Raw genomic sequence first — 20298 nt, 5'->3', positions numbered from 1 at the left:
GGCCTATTGATTTAGATCCATTGTTGCGTTGCGCTCGACACACGCGGTACCACATTGTCATTGGCTGCGTATATCGTTGACAAGCGTCTCTCCTGCGCCGCATGCTACACAGCTGCCGGTACACGATCGTATATCATATGAAAAATACAGCCGGATCATTGGATTCGCTGTAATAATAATGCTGCGACGCCCATGGAGTACGGCGGTGTAAGCAATACGTGTCCGCCGTAAAACAACGCGAAGCGAGAGAGGCTGAGAGATAAGCACAAACGTTGTGCGTTGTTGTTGCGACACGTCTCGCGCCTCACCCACACATCCAGTCGTATAGAGCGGTATATATACCTACATTATATATACGCAAGGCTCGCGAGATAGATACATACAGCTGAGTAGAGTCCTTATCATTGGTCGCGCGGGCGCGAGCTGCAAAGCCTGCGCATACGCGAGCCGCCCTCGTAAATCCGCACCTAGTGTACCAACGGCGGCAGCAGCAGCTAGCTGCGCGCATAATATAGGCGTGTGCACAACCGCGTGTGCGCCTTATATCGTTATATTAACGGGGCACAAACGCACGATAAATATTAAGATAAAAACACGACGACGACTGCTGCTGTTGCTGCGTTGCGGTAGCAGCGATCCGGCCCTTGTGCGTATATGTATACAGTGGAGCAGTACGAAGGAGGAAAAAAAAAGCTCCAAGGCGTGTGTAGCGAGAGAGAAAGAGACTGAAGATTAAGTAGAGAGTGTGTGTGTGCAGGCGTGTCCAGCAGCTCGTGTGAAACTCACTTCGCTGCACAATTCCGACCTAATCCTGGGGCTCGCGCGATTTAATTAGACGACGAGCAAGACGCGAAGTTGTCTCTTCGCCACGGCTATACTCGTGCGTAATAAGAGAGGCTCGACGCGCGTACATTATAAAGAAAGTGCGCGACTCGCGGCTAATTAGAAGATTCGCGCGCGCTCCGAGCGCACAGCGGGCGTAAGCCTTCACTTTTTTATTTTCTTTTACTTTAACGCGCGTTGATTTCACGAAAACAAGAAGCAACCCAAATGTGTGCCATTATATATATGTTGCGTGCGCGCGTGTTGCACTCATAACAATGAATTTTTATATTAATGAACTTGTACATCGACGGTCGTATGAAAATTGAGTTTCGGTCTGTGCCTTCTCTCTCTCCGTAGCTTCTCTTATTCTCCTTTTTTTTTGGTTGGTTCGTTGGTTGCAGCTTCGTATCAAATGTTATAGCCTCGCGAAGAATTTATGGTGAGAAAAGGCCGCATGAAAAACTGGATTCCCGAGCTGCGCTCGCGTTTACCGCTCGGAATTATATACATATCCTCGCGTATAATACTTGTACTCGTACTTCCAGTGGGACTCATTAACTGTCGTCGTTTCTTTTTTTTTCTTCGCGGACTCTTCTCTCTGGCTCTGTCTCTTTCTCGCGTATTAACACAAGTCAAAAGCAATCGAAGCGATTGATGATGGTATCGAAAAGAACCTCTCCTCGCGTTCAAGTTCTGCAAGTAGGTACTTTTGCGCCGCGTACCTTTACACGCGCCAAGTATAAAACGCTCGGTGGACAGAAAAAGTTTTGGATGCGCGCAGATGATCTGCTCGATTGGGAGTTTGTACGTCATTTTTATCGTGTGCAGTCGCGATAAAAAATTCGCAGCAAATTGAATAATCGACTCGTTCGAAAATCAAACTAATTTGCTCATAAAAAATGTCGACATACATGACTCGTTACTTCGTGAGTGATGGGCGCCTTCTAAAAATATGATACGTTATTATAATGCGGAATGAACAAAAATGCCGATTCTTGAATAAAATAATGATTTAATACAAAAATTTATTTAAAAAATGCTATAAAAACTACATTATGTAGCTATAAATAGTTGACGCAATAAAGATCGATCAATGATGAAAATAAATCTCGTTAAAAGTCATTTATTGTGTAATGAAAACTAGATCATTTTTATAAAATTTTTTACAAATATATTTTTAGTGACATTAAATTTTCAAAGTAAAACTGTAGTATATATGTGGTATAAAGGATGAAAGTTGAATTAAGAGTAAGATTCTGCGTGGATAAGCACTCGTGGTTGAGCCGAGGGCGGAAGTGATACTCAAATGATACTCGACATTATTATATTGCAAGGACATAACGAGGCAATGATATTTCAAAAGTTTATTTATTTTTGAGAAATTGTTCATAGAAAAATCTGCAGATAGTGAAAATAAAGAGCAAACATTTACTTTATTTCAAAAATAAAATTGTATCATCTACCTTGAAGAAAGCTCTGAAAAAATTTTTGTTAACAACTCTTTAAAACAAAAAAATATCCTTTTTTTAAATATGAATTTTAACTTTCTGTTATCTTGGAATTGCTAGCGATCCATTCTGAATAAAACCACACATTTGTGTTAACGTCTGGAAGGCCCACGAAGCCGAAACTTACAATACCTACTTGAATTCCTCTTTCATCGACTACAGGACCACCAGAATCTCCCTGAAATAATAATTAATTTGTTAAAATCTGGTATACAAACCACGAAAAAATATAAAAACCTTGCAAGTGTGGCTGTGTCCAATGCAACATATCATTCCCCTATCGAGGCCCGATCCTAAACTCTCAGTGACATCTGTTTGATATGTTTTCTGCAGTTCTTCTAAATAATCATTTTGACACTTATCAAAGTCATAAATTATCATTTTAGCCATACGTAAATCGTTTGTTGTTTCTTCGGTCACCTCCTAAGTGAAAAGTTTGTACGAATAAAAAATTTAAGCATGATATATGTATTGAATCACTCTTAATGATCTGCAAAGCAGTGCAGACGAACCATGCATGCTTGAGTGTAACCCCAACCAGTTACAACTACGGGGGCACCAACGGGGAGTAAATCTTCTGATGATGATGATGCCAACTTTACTGGTTGTATTCTATCATTGAATATAATATCTTCTGCAACTCGGATTAATGCGATGTCAGCCGCATAATATACATTTGGCTAAAAAATTGAAATACCGACTTCAATTTAATATTTTTAATAATAATTTACAAAAATAATGCCTCATAGAATAATAGAATATCAAACATTAGAACTTAAATTAAAGTTTAAGCCCACATTGTTATACAGCCCATATTAAGTTGACCTTTTAATGATTTAGTATAAATTACTAAGAAATAAAGTGTACTCACATTTGTCGTGTAATTTTCATGCATGATAATTTTTTCGACTTCATAAACGATACCGTTATCATCATCCAATTTATTCACTCCAGCTCGAATCTGAATATCTTTTGGCTCTAATAAACTGATTTTTAACATGAATTAATAATGATGAATAATATTTACAAGTATATTATTAAGTTACCCAGAATACTCGTGATATTCTCCATAATCTGAACCCTCGATCCTTGAATTTCCTAAATCAAAGCTTTCACTATCCGGACTCTCAGTACTTGTATTTTCATAATCATAATCGTAATAATTTGGACTTGATGCACTTGAATCATCTGGATCAATATAAACGCAATGTGCAGCTGTCAATACGTAGCGCTTATTTATTATTGACCCTCCACACCAATGTGTTCCATCATTCCAATGTATTTCGATTTGATATGGAAATTGGCCTTCAGGAGCTATAGACCCGTTTTTTATGGACATTTTTTCCAGTACCGTACCTCAATAATTTTTACGTAATAATTTTTTTGCTCGTCAAATTTGTAAAACTAAGAATCATGTTAAAAAATTGATCTATTTACCAGCATGGCAGCTAATAAAGATAGTGAAAATAACGGAAAATATCAGTTGAAACATAGTGACATCGACTGTGCAGCAGTAAATTGTCGAAATTTTCCTTACAGTGCTTCTACTGCCGTACTAGCCAATGAGTAAATGAACAAAACTCAAACGTAAGCAAAAGTTATTAAACGAACCGATCTACTAATTGCTTAATTCTTGATTCTTTGTCAGTAATGATGAATCAAGTTGTTTTTAGAAAGATAAGAACAATTTCTCAAAAGCCATGCAAAGAAAATTTTATAGCTTCAAATAAATATTGAATTTAAAACTTTCTCACTCCTTATTTTTCATCTTTCTTTTGGCAATACATTTTTGAAGCGAAAATTGTGGTAAAAGATGGAAGTCAAACTACAACCCTATGAGATTGTGCTGTATATGCGTGACCAAACTGTAGTTCATGCGATGTTTTTTAGATACGTTCGAGAGTAAGTTTGGTTGAATGAATATCAGTTAACTTTATTTAACAATGTACATTTGACAAAGCCTGTTCAAATTAGTCTCCCAGAAATAAAAGATATTTTTTCAGTTTACTTATAAGTGATATTTGATTGCAAAAGAAGTTAAATCCGATCAATTATACTATACGATTCGCATTAAAATTAAATCAAGTAAATACAGTCAAATTAAGATAATTTTATTACAATTTTTGCATGCCATAAATTTAATTAGCGTGATTTATTATTAACGATCCTTTGTTATTTAATACTCCTAACCAAAAATAAAATTAAAATGTAGGTTATCTTATTCAGGTATAAACTTATTCAGGTACTACTCGACGATAGGGAGAAAAAATCGTTTTTTATTTGTACGAAATGATTCATGTTAAAACTGCAGATATTGAAGATAAGTAATAATCGTTTATTTTACTTTAAAAAATACTTCGCATTAAATATCTTCATACCTTCTAGAATTTTGTTCTTATTCGTCTAAGTTGAATGGGTAACATGATTATTTTCAAAATTCATTAATAATTATTTGAGGTTTTTAAAATGAACTTTTAATTTTCCGCTATCTTGGAATTATTAGCGATCCATTCTGAATAGAACCTTACACTTGTATGTACATCGGGAAGAGAATCTTGGCTAAAACTTACTATTCCCACTTGAACTCCTCTTCCATCAACAATAGGACCACCAGAGTCTCCCTAAAAAAATAGTAAATTTAATATAACTTGTTTATGAAACTCAATTTAAAAATACCAACCATGCAACTGTACTGGAAACCAATGGAACATATCATTCCGCTATCGATAGCAAATGGTTTATCTGATTCCTCAGTTGTATTTTTTCTTTTTTCCGAGTACTCGAATTGGCACTCATCGAAATTTGAAATTGTTCTTATAGCCACGCGTAAGTCATTGACTTCTTCTTCGTGGTTCTCCTAAAAATCAAAATTAGGCAACGATTCATTTATTAATTTAATCCTAAGATTCATAAATTGAAAAATGCCCACGTACCATACATTCACGCGTGTATCCCCAACCAGTGATCATTACAGGCGCACCTACTGGCAGTACATCTTCTTGATTTTCGGAAGAAGCCAACCGTACAGGTTGGATTTTATCATTGAAAACAATATCTTCGGCGAGTCGGATCAGTGCAATGTCAGCTACCTCATTTTTGAATTTCTAAAATATTAAAAATATTGATTTCAAATTTATATTTCAAAAATTAAATTACTAAGTGAGTGATTATACATACATCAGTGGTGTAATGTTCATGTTTAATAATTTTGTCAACTTCATAAAGGATACCATTTTTATCATCCAATTTATTAACTCCAGCTAGGATTTGTATATCACTTGGTACTACTAATCTGATTTTAAGAATGGATAAATTTTAATAGTAATAAATTTTATAAATCAAGTTTATAAATGAAAATTGTATACAATTACCCAAATAATTCCTTCATTGCTTCAAAAGTTGAAATATCATAATCCGGAAACAATTGACTGAAATCTACATTTGGTTCACTATATATGCAATGGGCAGCAGTTAATATATAGCGCTTATTTATTATCGACCCTCCACACAAGTGTGATCCATCGTCAGACGATTGTATTTGAATTTGATATGGAAATTGGCCTTCAGTAGCCAAAGTTCCATTCATTATAGCCAATTTTTCCAGTACTGTACCTGAATAACGTCATGATTTTTTGCAAATTAATTTGTGAATCAAAGAATTATGTTGAAAATATTTTTACCTGCGTGACAGTTCAAGAAAAATGTGAAAATAAGTGGAAATATTAATCGTAACATTGTGGTGTCGACTGCAGCTGCTGTAGATTATTAAAATTGTACAGTCAGTGCTAGCACCGTCGTACTAGCAAACCGGTAAGTGAACAAAATTCGCACTTGAACTCGAATATAAGAAACGTTTATAAACTAGATTGATTTACTAGCTGCTTCGTGTCTGATTCTTTATCAGTAATGACAATTTAAGATGTATTTTTAGTACGATAAGTAAAATATTTAACAAAGTTATAAAAATGACATTTACAGCTAAAATTTGTAGGTGAATTAAACATTAATCGATAATGGTTAAAAAAAATCGTTAGAAGTGTCTTTCTGTTTAATGAAAACTAGATCGATTTCCGACCCTTGTTCTTAATAATTTAATTGGCATTATTATATTTTCATCGTAAAAACATTATTCAACGAAGTCTTACTATTGTTAAAACAGAACGACCTTGTAAACACGATATCTCAGTAACCGTTCAACCGATTGAGTCAAAATTTTTATGATGCCTTTTTGGCGACCCGAAGTTGGACTGTATAAATTTTGGAATAGATACGATCATTATTCACCCCTCTGACAACCCTTAAACTTTTTTAGAGGATGCTCACGATATATTAATCAGAATTTTTTTATCAATACATTGAACCCGTACCTAAATGATATGATTGATGTATATTGCGATTTTATCATCCGAATTTTTGTGTATTATTACATCGTGCCCATAACCCAGTGATTAATAAATTTCCCCTCGAGTTTTTCGAATTTTTTAAAAATATTATTTTTTCTTAAAATATATTTCATAAATGCTCTTTTTAAAATTTTTTATCAATATGATCACTCTAAACGAATTTTAAAATTAGTTGTGTCCTGCGCGTTGAATTTTTCATTACATTATTGAACTCATACTTTGTACACTCCAAGCCACTTACGGGGTAATTTCGCGAAACCCATTTGACTAATCAAATTGTAAATAACGCACTTTTATGGCAAATCGATTCCACGATAGTTTTTTCCTCGAAGCGGTACGTTTTTTGTACCGCTTTTTTTCTCTATTTAAGTCTGTGCATCCACTGGTCGCTAGAGAATGAAGGTGATTCTGATTTATTGCTTGTGCTCGATCCTGATCGAATTCGTGAGTTCGTATCTTCGTTTTTCCCTGCCGATTGAGTCGCTGATTGGGCAGATTTCCACGCGCCAGGTTTCACTTTTGAGTCATGGCAGCGGCCAAAAGCAGCAGAGGAGCAGTGAATCTTCGACAGAGATGGAAAATTGGATATACTCGCGTTTTTTGAGTCATTTACCCTGCTTTTGGATTAATATCGACAAGGATCGTGTACCGGTATTATTAAAAAAATCGAACAGTCTTTTTCTATACGTGGGGGTGGAGGAAGCCGTGGATACTAATTTCGTGAAAAATCTCAAGGTCCTAACGACGAAGTTCGCCGCTCCTACTCGAGTTTTGTTGATATTTTTCAATGGTAAAAACAATTCCTCCCGAGGATATCTAGATTTATTGAAGCGATTTTGGCAAGAGCAATTGGTCGACGCGACAATCATCGACATCTCATCGAGAGTCTTCGAACATCGTCGGAAAATCGCGATACTACATCACGAGATGGACCACGCCCTGACAATACATCATTACAATCCTTTCACGCGTGTTTATACGAATCTAGCACTTGACTCATCAAGCAGACTATTTCCCGCGAAACTAGACGATCTTCACGGTCACAAGCTGCGCGTGGGATATATCGACGAGGCGCCCCTCATTTGGCTCTACAAGAAGACGCAACAAACCCAGGGCTTGATCTCCTATTTACTTGACCTGATCTTGCGCAAGTTAAATTTCAGCATCGAGCTGGATTTCAGATCAGATGTGGGCTGGTTGCTACCCAACGGTTCAGGAACGGGACTGTTGGTCGAAATCGGCCCCCAGGGTCGCATGGATGTCATAGCTAACGCATTTTATCTAGTTGGTCATACCATTTATGTAAGGAGAAAATATCTAATACGGTATAATTGGTATTAATTTGTATACTATGAATATAATTAAAATGTATACAGGTAGACAGAACGACTTTTATCTTTGAGGAAAAAATGTGCGCCTTAGTACCACTAATAAAAAAGCCAGAATTTCAATTGAGCGACAGCATCCATTGGTCGCTGCTTTTGATCATCTGCCTCGTGGCTATAGTCTGGCTGGCGGCAATACTGCTGTTTCGTCGGGACGGTGCCTCTTTGCCACTGTCGTCCTGGCGACCATTGGACATAAGCTTGCTTACGATGGGATCGTCGATATCGGCCCAAGTCTCCACACTTCGGGAGCGGATCGTCTTCGGATGCGTCCTACTGGTGGCCTCGTTCTACTCGTCGTCGATTCTCGCTCACCTGACCAGCCTAAATTTCGACATGAATGCCTACATGAGATTCGGGACGTACCTCGACCTAGACGAGTCGGGCCTTATACCGCTCATAAATCCTTCCTTATTCAACATGACTTTTGGATACAGCAGCGACCCAACGCTGCGCAGGTGCATATTAAGCAGTATAATTATACACGTGTCATAATGTACTAATACGCACCATATTTTTTGTGCACGATCAATCGATCGATCTAATGACATTAAATCAACTACTTCTGAGCAATAAATGATATATCCGCAGATTAGGCAAAAAATCAATGATCACGAGCGAGGAAATTTGCTTGGACTGGCTTATCACCTATGCCAACGTCAGCTGTATTTTTGGACAGCACGCCATTCAATCAATGGTTGCATATTTATTCAGCAGTCAAGCAAAACAGGCAGAGCCCTGCTTCTGGTCAGCCTATCGGGTTTTAATGATGCGCCAGGGATCACCCTACACGCTGAGCTTTAATCGAATAATTCGCATCAGCCAAGAGTCGGGAATCTTTCAGTGGTGGTGGCAAATGCACCTCGAACATATTACCTGGACTCATTACAAGAACAGCGTCAACGCGTCTAGAATAACTGAGAATAATATTTTAACAGATAACTCGCACAGGAGCGTCTTATTTTTGCTTCTTGTGGGCTACCTATTGTCGCTCTCCATTTTTTTCATTGAACTGATTGTTAATTATTTCCACTTGAAGCTAACGCGTGACGTACAGAAATGTCAATAAAATAATTTTACATTTTCTCTTCCTTTAGCGAGTACTTATCCAAAAACTATTTGATATCGTAATTAATTAATCAGCAGTGTAAACCTCTATAAATTTATTGGCAAAGAGCTTACTCATAAAAAAATTATATTTTCTATTTTATTCATAAATGATAATAAAGCAATTTTTCAAACTTTTACCGTGTGAAAGAAAACTAAAATTTCCGAATAATGAAGATGAAATAGTATATTTTGCACCCTGGGAGTGAAAAACTGGAAAGTCATTATTAAAAACCTAAAGTGCAAACGATTATCTGGAGACATTTGAACGCTATTGCAAAAGTATCTTGAATATTTTTGGAAATTCATTCACATAAATAGTATTCAATTTTTAAATAATAAAGTATTTCAAACTGTTATTAATTTCTTCGCTATTGTGAAAAACCTTTCTTCTATTGTGAAAATCCCTGGGTTATTTGGAGAATAATGAACGCTTTAGGATACTTGGAAAATAATAATCATCCCTGTATCAAGTGTATTCAATATTTAACACCTGCTAAATATTGAATTCAATCGTAAACACTTTTGTTTGAATTGTATGAAATCTTGCTCAATAAACAATTAAAAATGATAATACTGAAAAATGCAAAGAATAATTATTTGTACAGTTATTACTTATGGATTGAAATATACTAATTTATTTAAATTAATTCATAATATTATAATTGATTACACAATTATTTGGAATTATTATATTCTAACAAATTCGACTATAACAATGATCGGTAAGATAAGAAAGTTTTGTTTTTCTATATGCTGTAGCCGAGAGTAGAAATTAGAGATGATGTTTTCGCGTGAGAAATTTTTTTTATTCTTGCTTAAATCGATATCTGATTGATTATATATTAGTTATAAAACATTTCATCTTGAGTAATTTTTATGATGAATATACACTAATTGGTCAAAACTCGTTGATATTTACAACCGAATTTAATGCTTTTTACAAGTTCAAATGCGATGGATGCGATGGAAGTACAGTCAAATTACGAAATTCTTACTTCAATTTTTATGATTGACAATATTGTTTATATTTTCTTCGCATGCGTATAATAAGGAGACAGGATTCATAATAATTGTTGACCATAAAATAAATTAATAAAGGTTTCATTGTATTTAGACTTATAACTCTGTTCTATAATATTTAAAAACATACAAAAATTATAATGTAGGTGATCTTAGTCATGCGTAAAGAATTACTTTAGCATAACATTCATCTATATAAGTATTCGACCATATAGTTTTCTAAGATAATCTTTAATTTTCTGTTATTTTGGAATTATTTGAGATCCATTCCGAATAAAATTTCACATTCGTGTTAACATCTGGAAGACCCTCTGTGCCAAAACTTACGATACCAACTTGAACCCCTCTTTCATCAACTACAGGGCCGCCAGAATCTCCCTGAAATAATAATAATTAATTAGTTAAAACCGAATTATACAAACCAGCAAAAAAAAAGACCAACCTTGCAAGTGTGCTGAAGTCCAACACTACACATCATTCCTTGATCGATGCCTGAAAGTTTTGTAAGCTCATCCATTTCGTTATATTCTTCAGTGGAATCCGTTTCCTTATATTCTTCAGTGGAATTCACTTCATTATATTCTTCAGTAGAATCTGATTCATCATTTTGTCTATTATAATCGTCTATGTACTCATATTGGCACATGATCAAATCATAAATCCTCATTTCAGACATACGTAAATCATTTGTTGTTTCATTATGATCCTCCTAAATAGAAAATTTATATAAATGAAAAATGTATGCGTTAGATATGTATTGATCAATATGAATCAACTCAGACAAACCATGCATTGGTATGTAAAGCCCCAACCAGTTACAACTACAGGAATACCTGCAAAAATTAAATCTTCTGGATTACTTGATGAAGCAAGTTTAACTGGCTGTACTCTATCATTGAATTCAATATCTTCTGCGACTCGGATCAATGCGATGTCTGCCATCCAAGTTACCCAAGGCTGTAAAATTTTAAACAGCGATTTTAATTTAATTCTTTTAAAGTAACATTAAAAACTATATTCAGGCTAAAATAGAGTTGACCTAAAAATGGGTTCAACCCCCAAACATTACTTTCAACATATAAGAAAAATTGTCAGAAGTTACTGTTTCGGTTGTTGTCACGACTTTATTTTATTCTATTTTTAAATGTCAAATTAATAAGTGTAAAATAATAGTAAAACAAAAATATTTTCCGATTTTTAATTTTTCACTAAGAAAAAAAATACTCACATTCTTTGTATAATTTTCATGCATGATAATTTCTTCGACTTTATAAATCGTTCCATTTTGATCATCTAATTTATTTACACCAACCAGAATTTGTACATCATTTGGATTCAATATTCTGTTCAAATAAATGAATTAATAATGATGAATTATAGATAAAAATATTTTGCTGAATTACCCAGAATACCCAGTTTCTTCATAATCAGAACTTTCGGTACTTGAATTTCCTAAATCAAAGCTTTCACTATTCGGAGTCTCAGTACTTGAATTTTCATAATCGTAATCATAATCGTCTGGATTTAATGCACTTGGATCTTCATCTGGTTCATCATATATGCAATGAGCAGCCGTCAATATATAGCGTTTATTAATTATTGACCCTCCACAAAATTGGGCTCCATTGCTACTCCATTGTAATGCAACTTGGTATGGAAATTGTCCTTCAGGAGCTACAGGCCCGTTCTTTATGGCCAATTTTTCCAGTACTGTACCTGAATAACGTGATAAATTTTTATGTAAAAAAAATTTTGGAAACTAAAATTAATCCATTAAAATGTTGTAAAACTAATTTATTTACCTGCATGACAGCTCAAGAAAAAGGTGAAAATAACTGGAAATATCAATCTGAACATCTTGGAGTTTATTGCGGCAGTGGATTGTCAAAATTTTACATACGGTATATAAAGGAAAATAGCTTACAAACTCAAATGTAAAGAACGATTATTGGCTGAATTGATCCAATTCATGCCTTGCTAATTTATATCTAATTCTTTATCAGTGCTGACGATTTTAGAAGTTTAGAAGATAAGAAAAAGGTTTGAAATGCTATTAAAATGAAATTCCTTTGTTAAAATAGTTAATGTTGTAAAGTTCAATCGATTTTGGATAAAAAATCTCATTAAAAGTGTTTTATTGTTTAATTAAAACTAGATAAATCTTTTGTTTCATTATACTAATAATTTTAATGGCATTACCACTTCAAAGTAAAAATATGGTTGATCAAAGTCATGTTTAGCATTACAACCCAGTCATTTGGCATATTTTTCATAATAAATTAGGTTCAAAATAATAGAAGCAGCGAGGTAAAACTTTCCTTTTGATTTTTCAATAAGAAAAATTCCAGTAAGTTAATTTTCAGTCATATTTATTAGATGTTTTTTATGATATACTTTATTTTTCTGTTATTATGGAATTACCAGCGATCCATTGTGAGTAAAACTTCACACTCGTATGGACATCTGGAAGGAGATCTTCACTGAAACTTACAATGCCCACTTGAAAACCTCTTTCGTCAACTACCGGACTACCAGAATCTCCCTAAAATAATGCTCAATTAGGCAAAACTCGTTTATACAAATCGATAAAGAAATACAAACCATGCAACTGTACTGGAAACCAACAGAACATATTACTTCTTGATGAATACCGGGCGGTATTTCTGGTTCTTCAAATTTTTTAAGACTATCCTGTAAGTACTCGGATTGACATTTATCGAAATCATAAATCGTTCTCTTAGCCATGCGTAAGTCATTGACATATTCTTCATGAAAATCCTAAAAATATGATTCGTCAATGAATTAAAAATTATATAAAATTAACGATTCATACATGAAAAAATATCGTCATACCAAGCATTTACGCGTGTATCCCCAACCAGCAATGAATACAGAGGCACCTACTGGCAGTACATCTTCTTTATTTTCTGAAGAAGCCAACTTTACTGGCTGTACTTTATCATTGAATACAATATCTTCTGTTACTCGGATCAATGCAATGTCAGCTAATTCAGATTTGAATTTCTATCAAATTAAACATATTGGCTTGAATGCATTCTTTCAAAAAGTAGTTTTTGGGGAGCAATTTTTTTGAAATATTTACGGAGCAAAGAAAAATACATACATGATTTGCGAAGTGTTTATGCTTAATAATTTTTTCAACTTTATAAATGATACCATTTTTATCATTTAACTTATTGGCACCAACGAAGATTCTAATAGATTTTGGATCTAATATGCTGATGTGAAAAATGAATTAATCATGATACATAGATAAACAAGATCGTACTCAATTAATTACCCATCATCCTCATTTTTTCCCTCATAATTTGATTCACCTGAACCTTCGGAAGTTGAGCTCTCAAGGTCAGAATTTTCATAATTTGAATTTGCAAGAGTTGAATCAGAGCTTTCATAGTTCAATGCCTTGGAACTAAAATTATCATAATAAAAATTTTCATTATCTGAGGTTGATGTTTTTGAATTTTCAAATGGATCATTATATATGCAATGAGCGGCAGTCAATATATAGCGCTTATTTATTATGGACCCTCCACAAAAGTGTGATCCCCCGTAAGTCCATTGTATTCCAACTTGATATGGAAATTGACCTTCAGTAGCTACAGTGCCATTCATTATAGCCAATTTTTCCAATACTGTACCTAAAATCGTGCAACAATTTTTTTTAAAGTAGCAAAACAAATTTGTACAGCTAAGAAATGTGTTTCAAATTTAATTTATTTACCTGCATGGCAGATTACAAAAAAGTGGAGAATGACTGCCAATATTAATTTGAACATCATGGTGTAGGCTATACTGCTGCAGTAAATAGTCCAAATTTTATCTACAGTGCCTACTGCCGTACTGGCACATGGGTAAATGTACTAAAATCGCACTCAAACTCGAATATAAGAATAGGCTTTATGAATCAACTAATATTCTAGCTGTTTTATGCCTGATTCTTTATCAGTGATGATGATTTCAAATGCTGAAAAGATAAAATAATGTTTAAACAGATATGAAAATGCTATTTAATAGTTAAAAACATTTCACTTAACTAACATCAATTGAAATTAAATAAAAAAATGATTTAAAAATTCTTCCTGTTTTTAATAATGATACTTTTATTGAAATTAAATTTTCACATTGTAAACAAATTATATTAAGTAAGAAAGATTGAAAGTCGAATTGACAAACCCGCAAGGGTTATACTCTTGAGGTTTCAGTAAAAATGTTTAGTTTATTTGAGATAGGTTCAATGTTTTATGCTCCAGTATTAAAAAAAAAAAAAAAAGTATTTTCAAAGTAGCATACTTTTAATAACATTTTTATGATTAATAAAATTCAAATTCTTCATATTATAGGTTTAAAAATTTTAATACATGTTTTATAATAAATTAACACAGTTCATTACTTCGATAATAACAAAGCTCTTCTTATTCAATATTCAAACTCTAACGCAAATTAAAATGTAAGTTATCCAAGTTGAATATAAATGATTACTTTATCTTAATGTCTATAGAGAGTACAAAATCGTTGTTTATTTTTAAAAAACGTTACATTAAAAACAGCAGATATCGAAAAAAAATAATAACCATGTATTTTACAACAAAAATTAAAATGTACGCTATCTTCAACTTGTGAAGGAGTTTTTTCGTTATTATTTGAGTCAAACACTTGTTTTTAAGACTCAGTTATATTTAATTAAGTTTTTTGAAGTGAACTTCGATTTTTCGTTAAATCTTGGAATTTTTAGCGATCCATTGGGAATAAAACCTTACACTTGTATGTACATCAGGAAGAGGATCTTCGCTAAAACTTACGATACCCACTTGAACTCCTCTTTGGTCAACTATAGGGCCACCAGAATCGCCCTGAAATAAAGAATCATTTGAGCAAAACTGCTTTATTCTATAATAGATAAAAAAATACCAACCATGCAACTGTACTGGAAACCAATAGAACATATCATTCCACGATCAACTGCGGGTGGTTTTTCTGATTCATCAGATGCTTTATTTCTTGCTACCGAGTACGCATATTGGCACTTATTAAAATCTGAAATTTTTCTTCTAGCAACACGTAAATAATTTGTTTCTTCATCGTGCGCCTCCTAAAAAATATGATTCGGGAATGATTTATAAATTATTGAAATGTAACGATTTATAAATGAAAAAATATAATCATACCAAGCATTGACGCGTGTATCCCCAACCGGTAATCATCACAGGAGAACCTACTGCGAGTATATCTCCTTGATTTTTTGAAGAAGCCAACCTGACCGGTTGAATTTTATCGTTGAATACAATGTCTCTTGTTACTCGAATCAGCGCTATGTCAGCCAGCTCAGATGGGAATTTCTATCAAATTAAAAATATTGTCCTCAATTTAATTTTTCAAATAATAACTTAACCAGAAAATAAATTTACATACATCATTATCGTAGTGCTCATGTTTAATAATTTTTTCAACTTTATAAACGATACCATTTTCATCATCCAACTTATTAACGCCAGCAAGGATTTGTATATCTTTTGGATCTACTAACCTGATTATAAAAATGGATTAATAATAATGCATAATAAAAAAAGCAAATATCCTACTCAATTACCCTTCGTTAGTTTCGTCAGAATAAATGATGCTAAAATCTGGAAACCATGAACTCGAATCTTCATCTGGTTCATCATATATGCAATGAGCAGCCGTCAATATATAGCGCTTATTTATTATTGATCCTCCACAAAAAGTTGATTCATCATTTGTCCATTGTAATCCAACGTGATATGGAAATTGTCCTTCAAGGGCCTTCGTGCCATTCATTATGGCCAATTTTTCTCGAATTGTACCTAAGTAACGCATAATACATTTATTTACAAAAGCAAGACAAATTTGTAAAACTATGAAGTATGTTGAAAACAAATTTTTTACCTGCATGGCAGCTCAAAAAAAAGTTGAAAAAGACTGCAATTATTAACTTGAACATCATAGTGAGGCTCTATTGCTGCACTATATTGTCTGAATTTCACGTAAAATACTTGTACTGCCGAACTAGCAAATGGGTTTATGAACAGACGGCGCATCGAAATTTGGATATGAGAAAAGGCTTTATAAGTAAATTAATCTTCTAGCTGCTTCATACCTGATTCTTTATCAGTATGATTTAAGATGTTTTTTAGAAAGATAAGTAAGATATTTGAAAAGCTATAAAAATGGCATTTTATAACTAAAAATTGTTGACATAATAAACATCAATCGATGTTAAATAAAAACATCTCGTTATAAGCGTTTTAATATTTGATGAAAACTAAATCAATTTTTCAATTCTTAAAAAGTTTTATTTGCATTACGTTTTCAAGATTAAAACATGATGCATGAAGTGACAAAGAATCAATAATCAAATTTCTTATTCTGAGAGGCTATGCACTCGAGGCAAGGGTCCAAGGTCGAGGAAAAGTGCTCGTGAATGCGTTTTCTCTTCATTCTTGTTCCAATAGCGTTTGATTGGTTATAGAATATTCATCTAACATTTCATTTAAAGACATTTTTAGTTACAAATCTACACTAATATGACGAAAATCACCGACATTTCTGACCCAAGTGCAGTTCTTTTATGGGTGGAACATTATTTTAGATCAAATAAGTAAAATCAAAAACAGTAATTTTATTTTTATTTTTATGCTTAACAAATTCTTTTAATCTATTTCAAATAGTGATTATCAAAACTGTCAAACATATCATAAAATGAATAATGATGATTCATTGTTTTTATAATTACAAGAACAAGAATATGTTATATAATATTTAAAAACAAACGAATATAGGTTATCTTAGTCATTGCTTTAACATAACATCTATGTGGAGTAAAAAATATTTTTTTTATTAAAAAAAAATGCTATTATACAAAATTAAAGTGTCAACAATTATTTTACTTATATATTAAACCGTGTAATAAGCTTCGAAGCTTCGAAGAATTATTTTTTGTAATTCTTTTGAATTGAACGCATTACACAATTATTTGTAAGATTCATCTACATTTATTTGAGATTTTTTACAATGAATCTTCATCTTCCGTTATCTTGGAATTGTTAGCGATCCATTCTGAATAGTGCCTCACACTTGTATGGACATCTGGAAGACCATCTGTACTAAAACTCACAACACCCACTTGAACTCCTCTTTCGTCAACTACAGGACCACCAGAATCACCCTGAAAAAAATAATTAATTAGGATTGGCTGAAACTTGAGCACACAACTTATTAAAAAAAATACCCACCTTGCAACTGTACTGATAACCAACAGAACATATCATTCCCTGGTCGAGCGGCATGTCCACATCAGTTTCGTTAGTTTCCTTAATAATAAATTCTAAGTACTTATGTCGGCATTGATCGAAATCCGAAATTTGTCTTTTGGCCACACGTAAGTCATTGACTTCTTCTTCGTGACTTTCCTAAAAATCAAAATTAGATAACGATTCATAAATCATTCTAACTTGACGATTTTTAAATTTATGCAGACTTACCATGCATTTATACGTATATCCCCAACCAGTAATGTATACAGTGGCACCTGCTGGCAGTACATCTTCTTCATTTTCAGAAGAAGCCAACCGTACAGGTTGGATTTCATCATTGAACTCAATATCTTGTTTTAGTCGGATCAATGCAATGTCAGCATGTTCAGTTTCGGCATCCTACAAAATTAAAAATATTGATTATAATTTTATCTTTTGAAAAATGAGAGAACATTTTCTTTTAAATAAAATTTTAAAATTTTTAATGAGAGAATAAGTGTACATACTTCATTTCCGTAGTATTCGTGTTTAATAATTTCTTCGACATCGAACAAAATAGCATTTTTATCATCTCTCTTATTAACACCAGCAAGGATACGTAATGCTTTTGGACGCAATATTCTGAATTCAAAAACAAATTAATAATGATAAATAAAATTAAAAAAGTATATTACTCAATAATTACACATAAGTCTGGTTGTGTGGAATTTCAGTAGATGAATTCTCAAGGTCAGAATTTGAACTTTCAGTTGTTGAATCAGAGCTATCATATTCAACAGTCGTAGGATTAAAATCATAATCAGACGTGGCGTCATCTGGACTAATTGTGGTTACTTCTTCATCATCTAGTGCAAAGTATACGCAATGGGCAGCAGTCAATATATAGCGCTTATTTATTATCGACCCTCCACACAAGTGTGATCCATCGAGAGCCAATTGTAAATCAACTTGATAGGGAAATTGACCTTCAGCGGCTAAAGTGCCATTCATTATAGCCAATTTTTCCAGTACGGTACCTAAATAACGTGATAATTTCGTGTTCAAAGCAAATTTGTTAAACTAAAAATCGTGAAGTAAAAACGATCTATTTACCTGCATGGCAGCTAACGAATAAGGTGAAAATAACTGGAAATATTAATCGAAACATTTTGGTGTCGGTCGAAGACTATCAAAATTTTACACGCAGTGCTTGTACTACAGTACTAGCACACGAGTGAATGAAAAAAAAACGACCAAAGCTCGACTATATGTTAAGATTTTCAACTGAATGAATCTATTAGCTACTTCATATCTAATTCTTTATCAGTAAATAATGATATTTAAAACCTAAAAATAGCATAAAAATAGTAATTTCGTAGCTAAAACGCGATGAAAATTGATTCGATGTAGATAAAAAAAGTATCATTAAAAATATATCAATTCTTGATCAAACAAGATATTTGCAGTATCGTTCACTGAGCTTTTTTGAATCATTATAGAACTCTCACTATGAACGCTCGAATAGTAGCTACAGCTTTTGTTAGCCGAGATACGCCTCACGCAGCGTCGCGAAATCATTCACGATCGACTTGTGCACGTGCTGACTTTAATCTACACACACGCAGTAGTCGTGATCGTGGTCGCGACCTCCCCCCCACGAGCACGAAGAATCGGCGCGAAGCGCATGAAAAAAAAAAAAAACGATCATTGTCCCACTCGCGAGTGCAATCACAATGAAGACATTGTATCCGTACATACGATTCTTATGAACGGCGCTCGAGTTTCTTAAACTCCGAAATAATTAAAAATATATCGACGATCGTCTCTTGCCGATCGATCGTTCCTTATATAGATCTGCTGCAGCTTTCGCGCAGAATTGCGACGAGTGCGCGCCATTCGCACGCGTGTGCCGCGCGGGCGCGGCGTTTCCCGAACCAACTACACCGCGTGCACACACAAAGAGCCGCGCCGCGTGCATTACTCTCTCTCTCTCTTTCTATGCTGTACGTAGGCCTGCGCGTGCGCGCGCGCGTACACATCCGCGTTATTATTGTAAGCGAGTAGCTGCGCCGAGCTTGCGCGCAAAAAAAGGGAACTTAATTACTCGTAATTCTCGGCCGACATTCCCCGGAGATCGATTTGCTTCAACGTATATAAGTGTACCGATGATGACGACGACGACGACGACGATGATCGCTGATCGATGGGAGCGTGGGTTGCTTCGCTCTTCCCGTGATACATATAATGATATTCCGTGTACGATACACGACATATTATGCTCGCGCAAGAGTCGAGCTTTTTTCTCGCGTACACCCGCTGATAGGCACAAAGGGATTACGAGCTTGAAAAAAAATAAAATAAATAAGACCGATCTCTTTCATAAATTCTCGAGTAAGAGCTTTAATAGATTCTCGCTTAGTTATATGTACCACCAACGTGTATTATATATCTCGCGGGGAGACATTTAACCAATTACGTGACTGGTAATGTCATTTCTTCCGTGGATCTAAGCGTTTACCAGAACATTCAGAGTACTTATTTCGACTTATATGGCTGTGGAGGTTGCGACCATTAGCGTATTTGTGTGTATTCCTAACTGTATGGATTTTTGCATTAAATCAAACGTTCGCCACTAATTGGTACGTTTGAAGTTAGGTTCGCAGAGGAGCGCGGCCTATTTAAGGGAGATAAGCTATTAACTTTTCATCATATAGCCGTACATCGTTATAACGAGTGCCATACGTCATACGAATTAATTTTTATCAAAAAATAT

At 34.0% G+C, this 20298-nt stretch overlaps 5 protein-coding genes across 5 annotated transcripts; all 5 read right to left on the bottom strand.

Annotated features, from left to right (window-relative positions):
* Positions 1 to 2364: 2364 nt before the first annotated feature.
* LOC106651985 (chymotrypsin-1-like) lies at positions 2365 to 3602 on the bottom strand. Its single transcript, XM_014370701.1, has 6 exons — positions 3581 to 3602; positions 3380 to 3521; positions 3205 to 3319; positions 2846 to 3013; positions 2571 to 2756; positions 2365 to 2511 (listed from the first exon to the last, which is right to left on the bottom strand). Exons 1-6 carry the CDS (start codon positions 3600 to 3602, stop codon positions 2365 to 2367), a joined length of 780 nt encoding a protein of 259 aa, XP_014226187.1.
* A 1205-nt stretch (positions 3603 to 4807) lies between these two features.
* LOC106651986 (chymotrypsin-2-like) lies at positions 4808 to 5721 on the bottom strand. The gene is made up of 5 exons (XM_014370702.1): positions 5705 to 5721; positions 5511 to 5625; positions 5267 to 5437; positions 5014 to 5190; positions 4808 to 4954 (listed from the first exon to the last, which is right to left on the bottom strand). Exons 1-5 carry the CDS (start codon positions 5719 to 5721, stop codon positions 4808 to 4810), a joined length of 627 nt encoding a protein of 208 aa, XP_014226188.1.
* A 6925-nt stretch (positions 5722 to 12646) lies between these two features.
* LOC106651989 (chymotrypsin-2-like) lies at positions 12647 to 14054 on the bottom strand. The gene is made up of 6 exons (XM_023458453.1): positions 13997 to 14054; positions 13553 to 13913; positions 13376 to 13490; positions 13105 to 13275; positions 12853 to 13029; positions 12647 to 12793 (listed from the first exon to the last, which is right to left on the bottom strand). The coding sequence occupies exons 1-6, from the start codon at positions 14052 to 14054 to the stop codon at positions 12647 to 12649; spliced, it is 1029 nt and encodes a 342-aa protein (XP_023314221.1).
* A 146-nt stretch (positions 14055 to 14200) lies between these two features.
* LOC111693578 (chymotrypsin-2-like) lies at positions 14201 to 16071 on the bottom strand. The gene is made up of 6 exons (XM_023458452.1): positions 15863 to 16071; positions 15685 to 15799; positions 15441 to 15611; positions 15188 to 15364; positions 15075 to 15125; positions 14201 to 14239 (listed from the first exon to the last, which is right to left on the bottom strand). Exons 1-6 carry the CDS (start codon positions 16069 to 16071, stop codon positions 14201 to 14203), a joined length of 762 nt encoding a protein of 253 aa, XP_023314220.1.
* A 1228-nt stretch (positions 16072 to 17299) lies between these two features.
* On the bottom strand, positions 17300 to 18693 carry LOC106651990 (chymotrypsin-1-like). Its single transcript, XM_014370705.1, has 6 exons — positions 18639 to 18693; positions 18232 to 18562; positions 18053 to 18167; positions 17775 to 17945; positions 17526 to 17702; positions 17300 to 17458 (listed from the first exon to the last, which is right to left on the bottom strand). The coding sequence occupies exons 1-6, from the start codon at positions 18691 to 18693 to the stop codon at positions 17300 to 17302; spliced, it is 1008 nt and encodes a 335-aa protein (XP_014226191.1).
* Positions 18694 to 20298: the final 1605 nt, after the last annotated feature.

The sequence above is a fragment of the Trichogramma pretiosum genome, unplaced genomic scaffold (genome assembly GCF_000599845.2).
Source record: "Trichogramma pretiosum strain Unisexual culture from Peru unplaced genomic scaffold, Tpre_2.0 scaffold13, whole genome shotgun sequence".
NCBI classification, from domain to species: domain Eukaryota; kingdom Metazoa; phylum Arthropoda; class Insecta; order Hymenoptera; family Trichogrammatidae; genus Trichogramma; species Trichogramma pretiosum.
The sequence above is the reverse complement of the archived record's forward strand: the minus strand, read 5'-3'. Positions and strand labels throughout refer to the sequence as shown.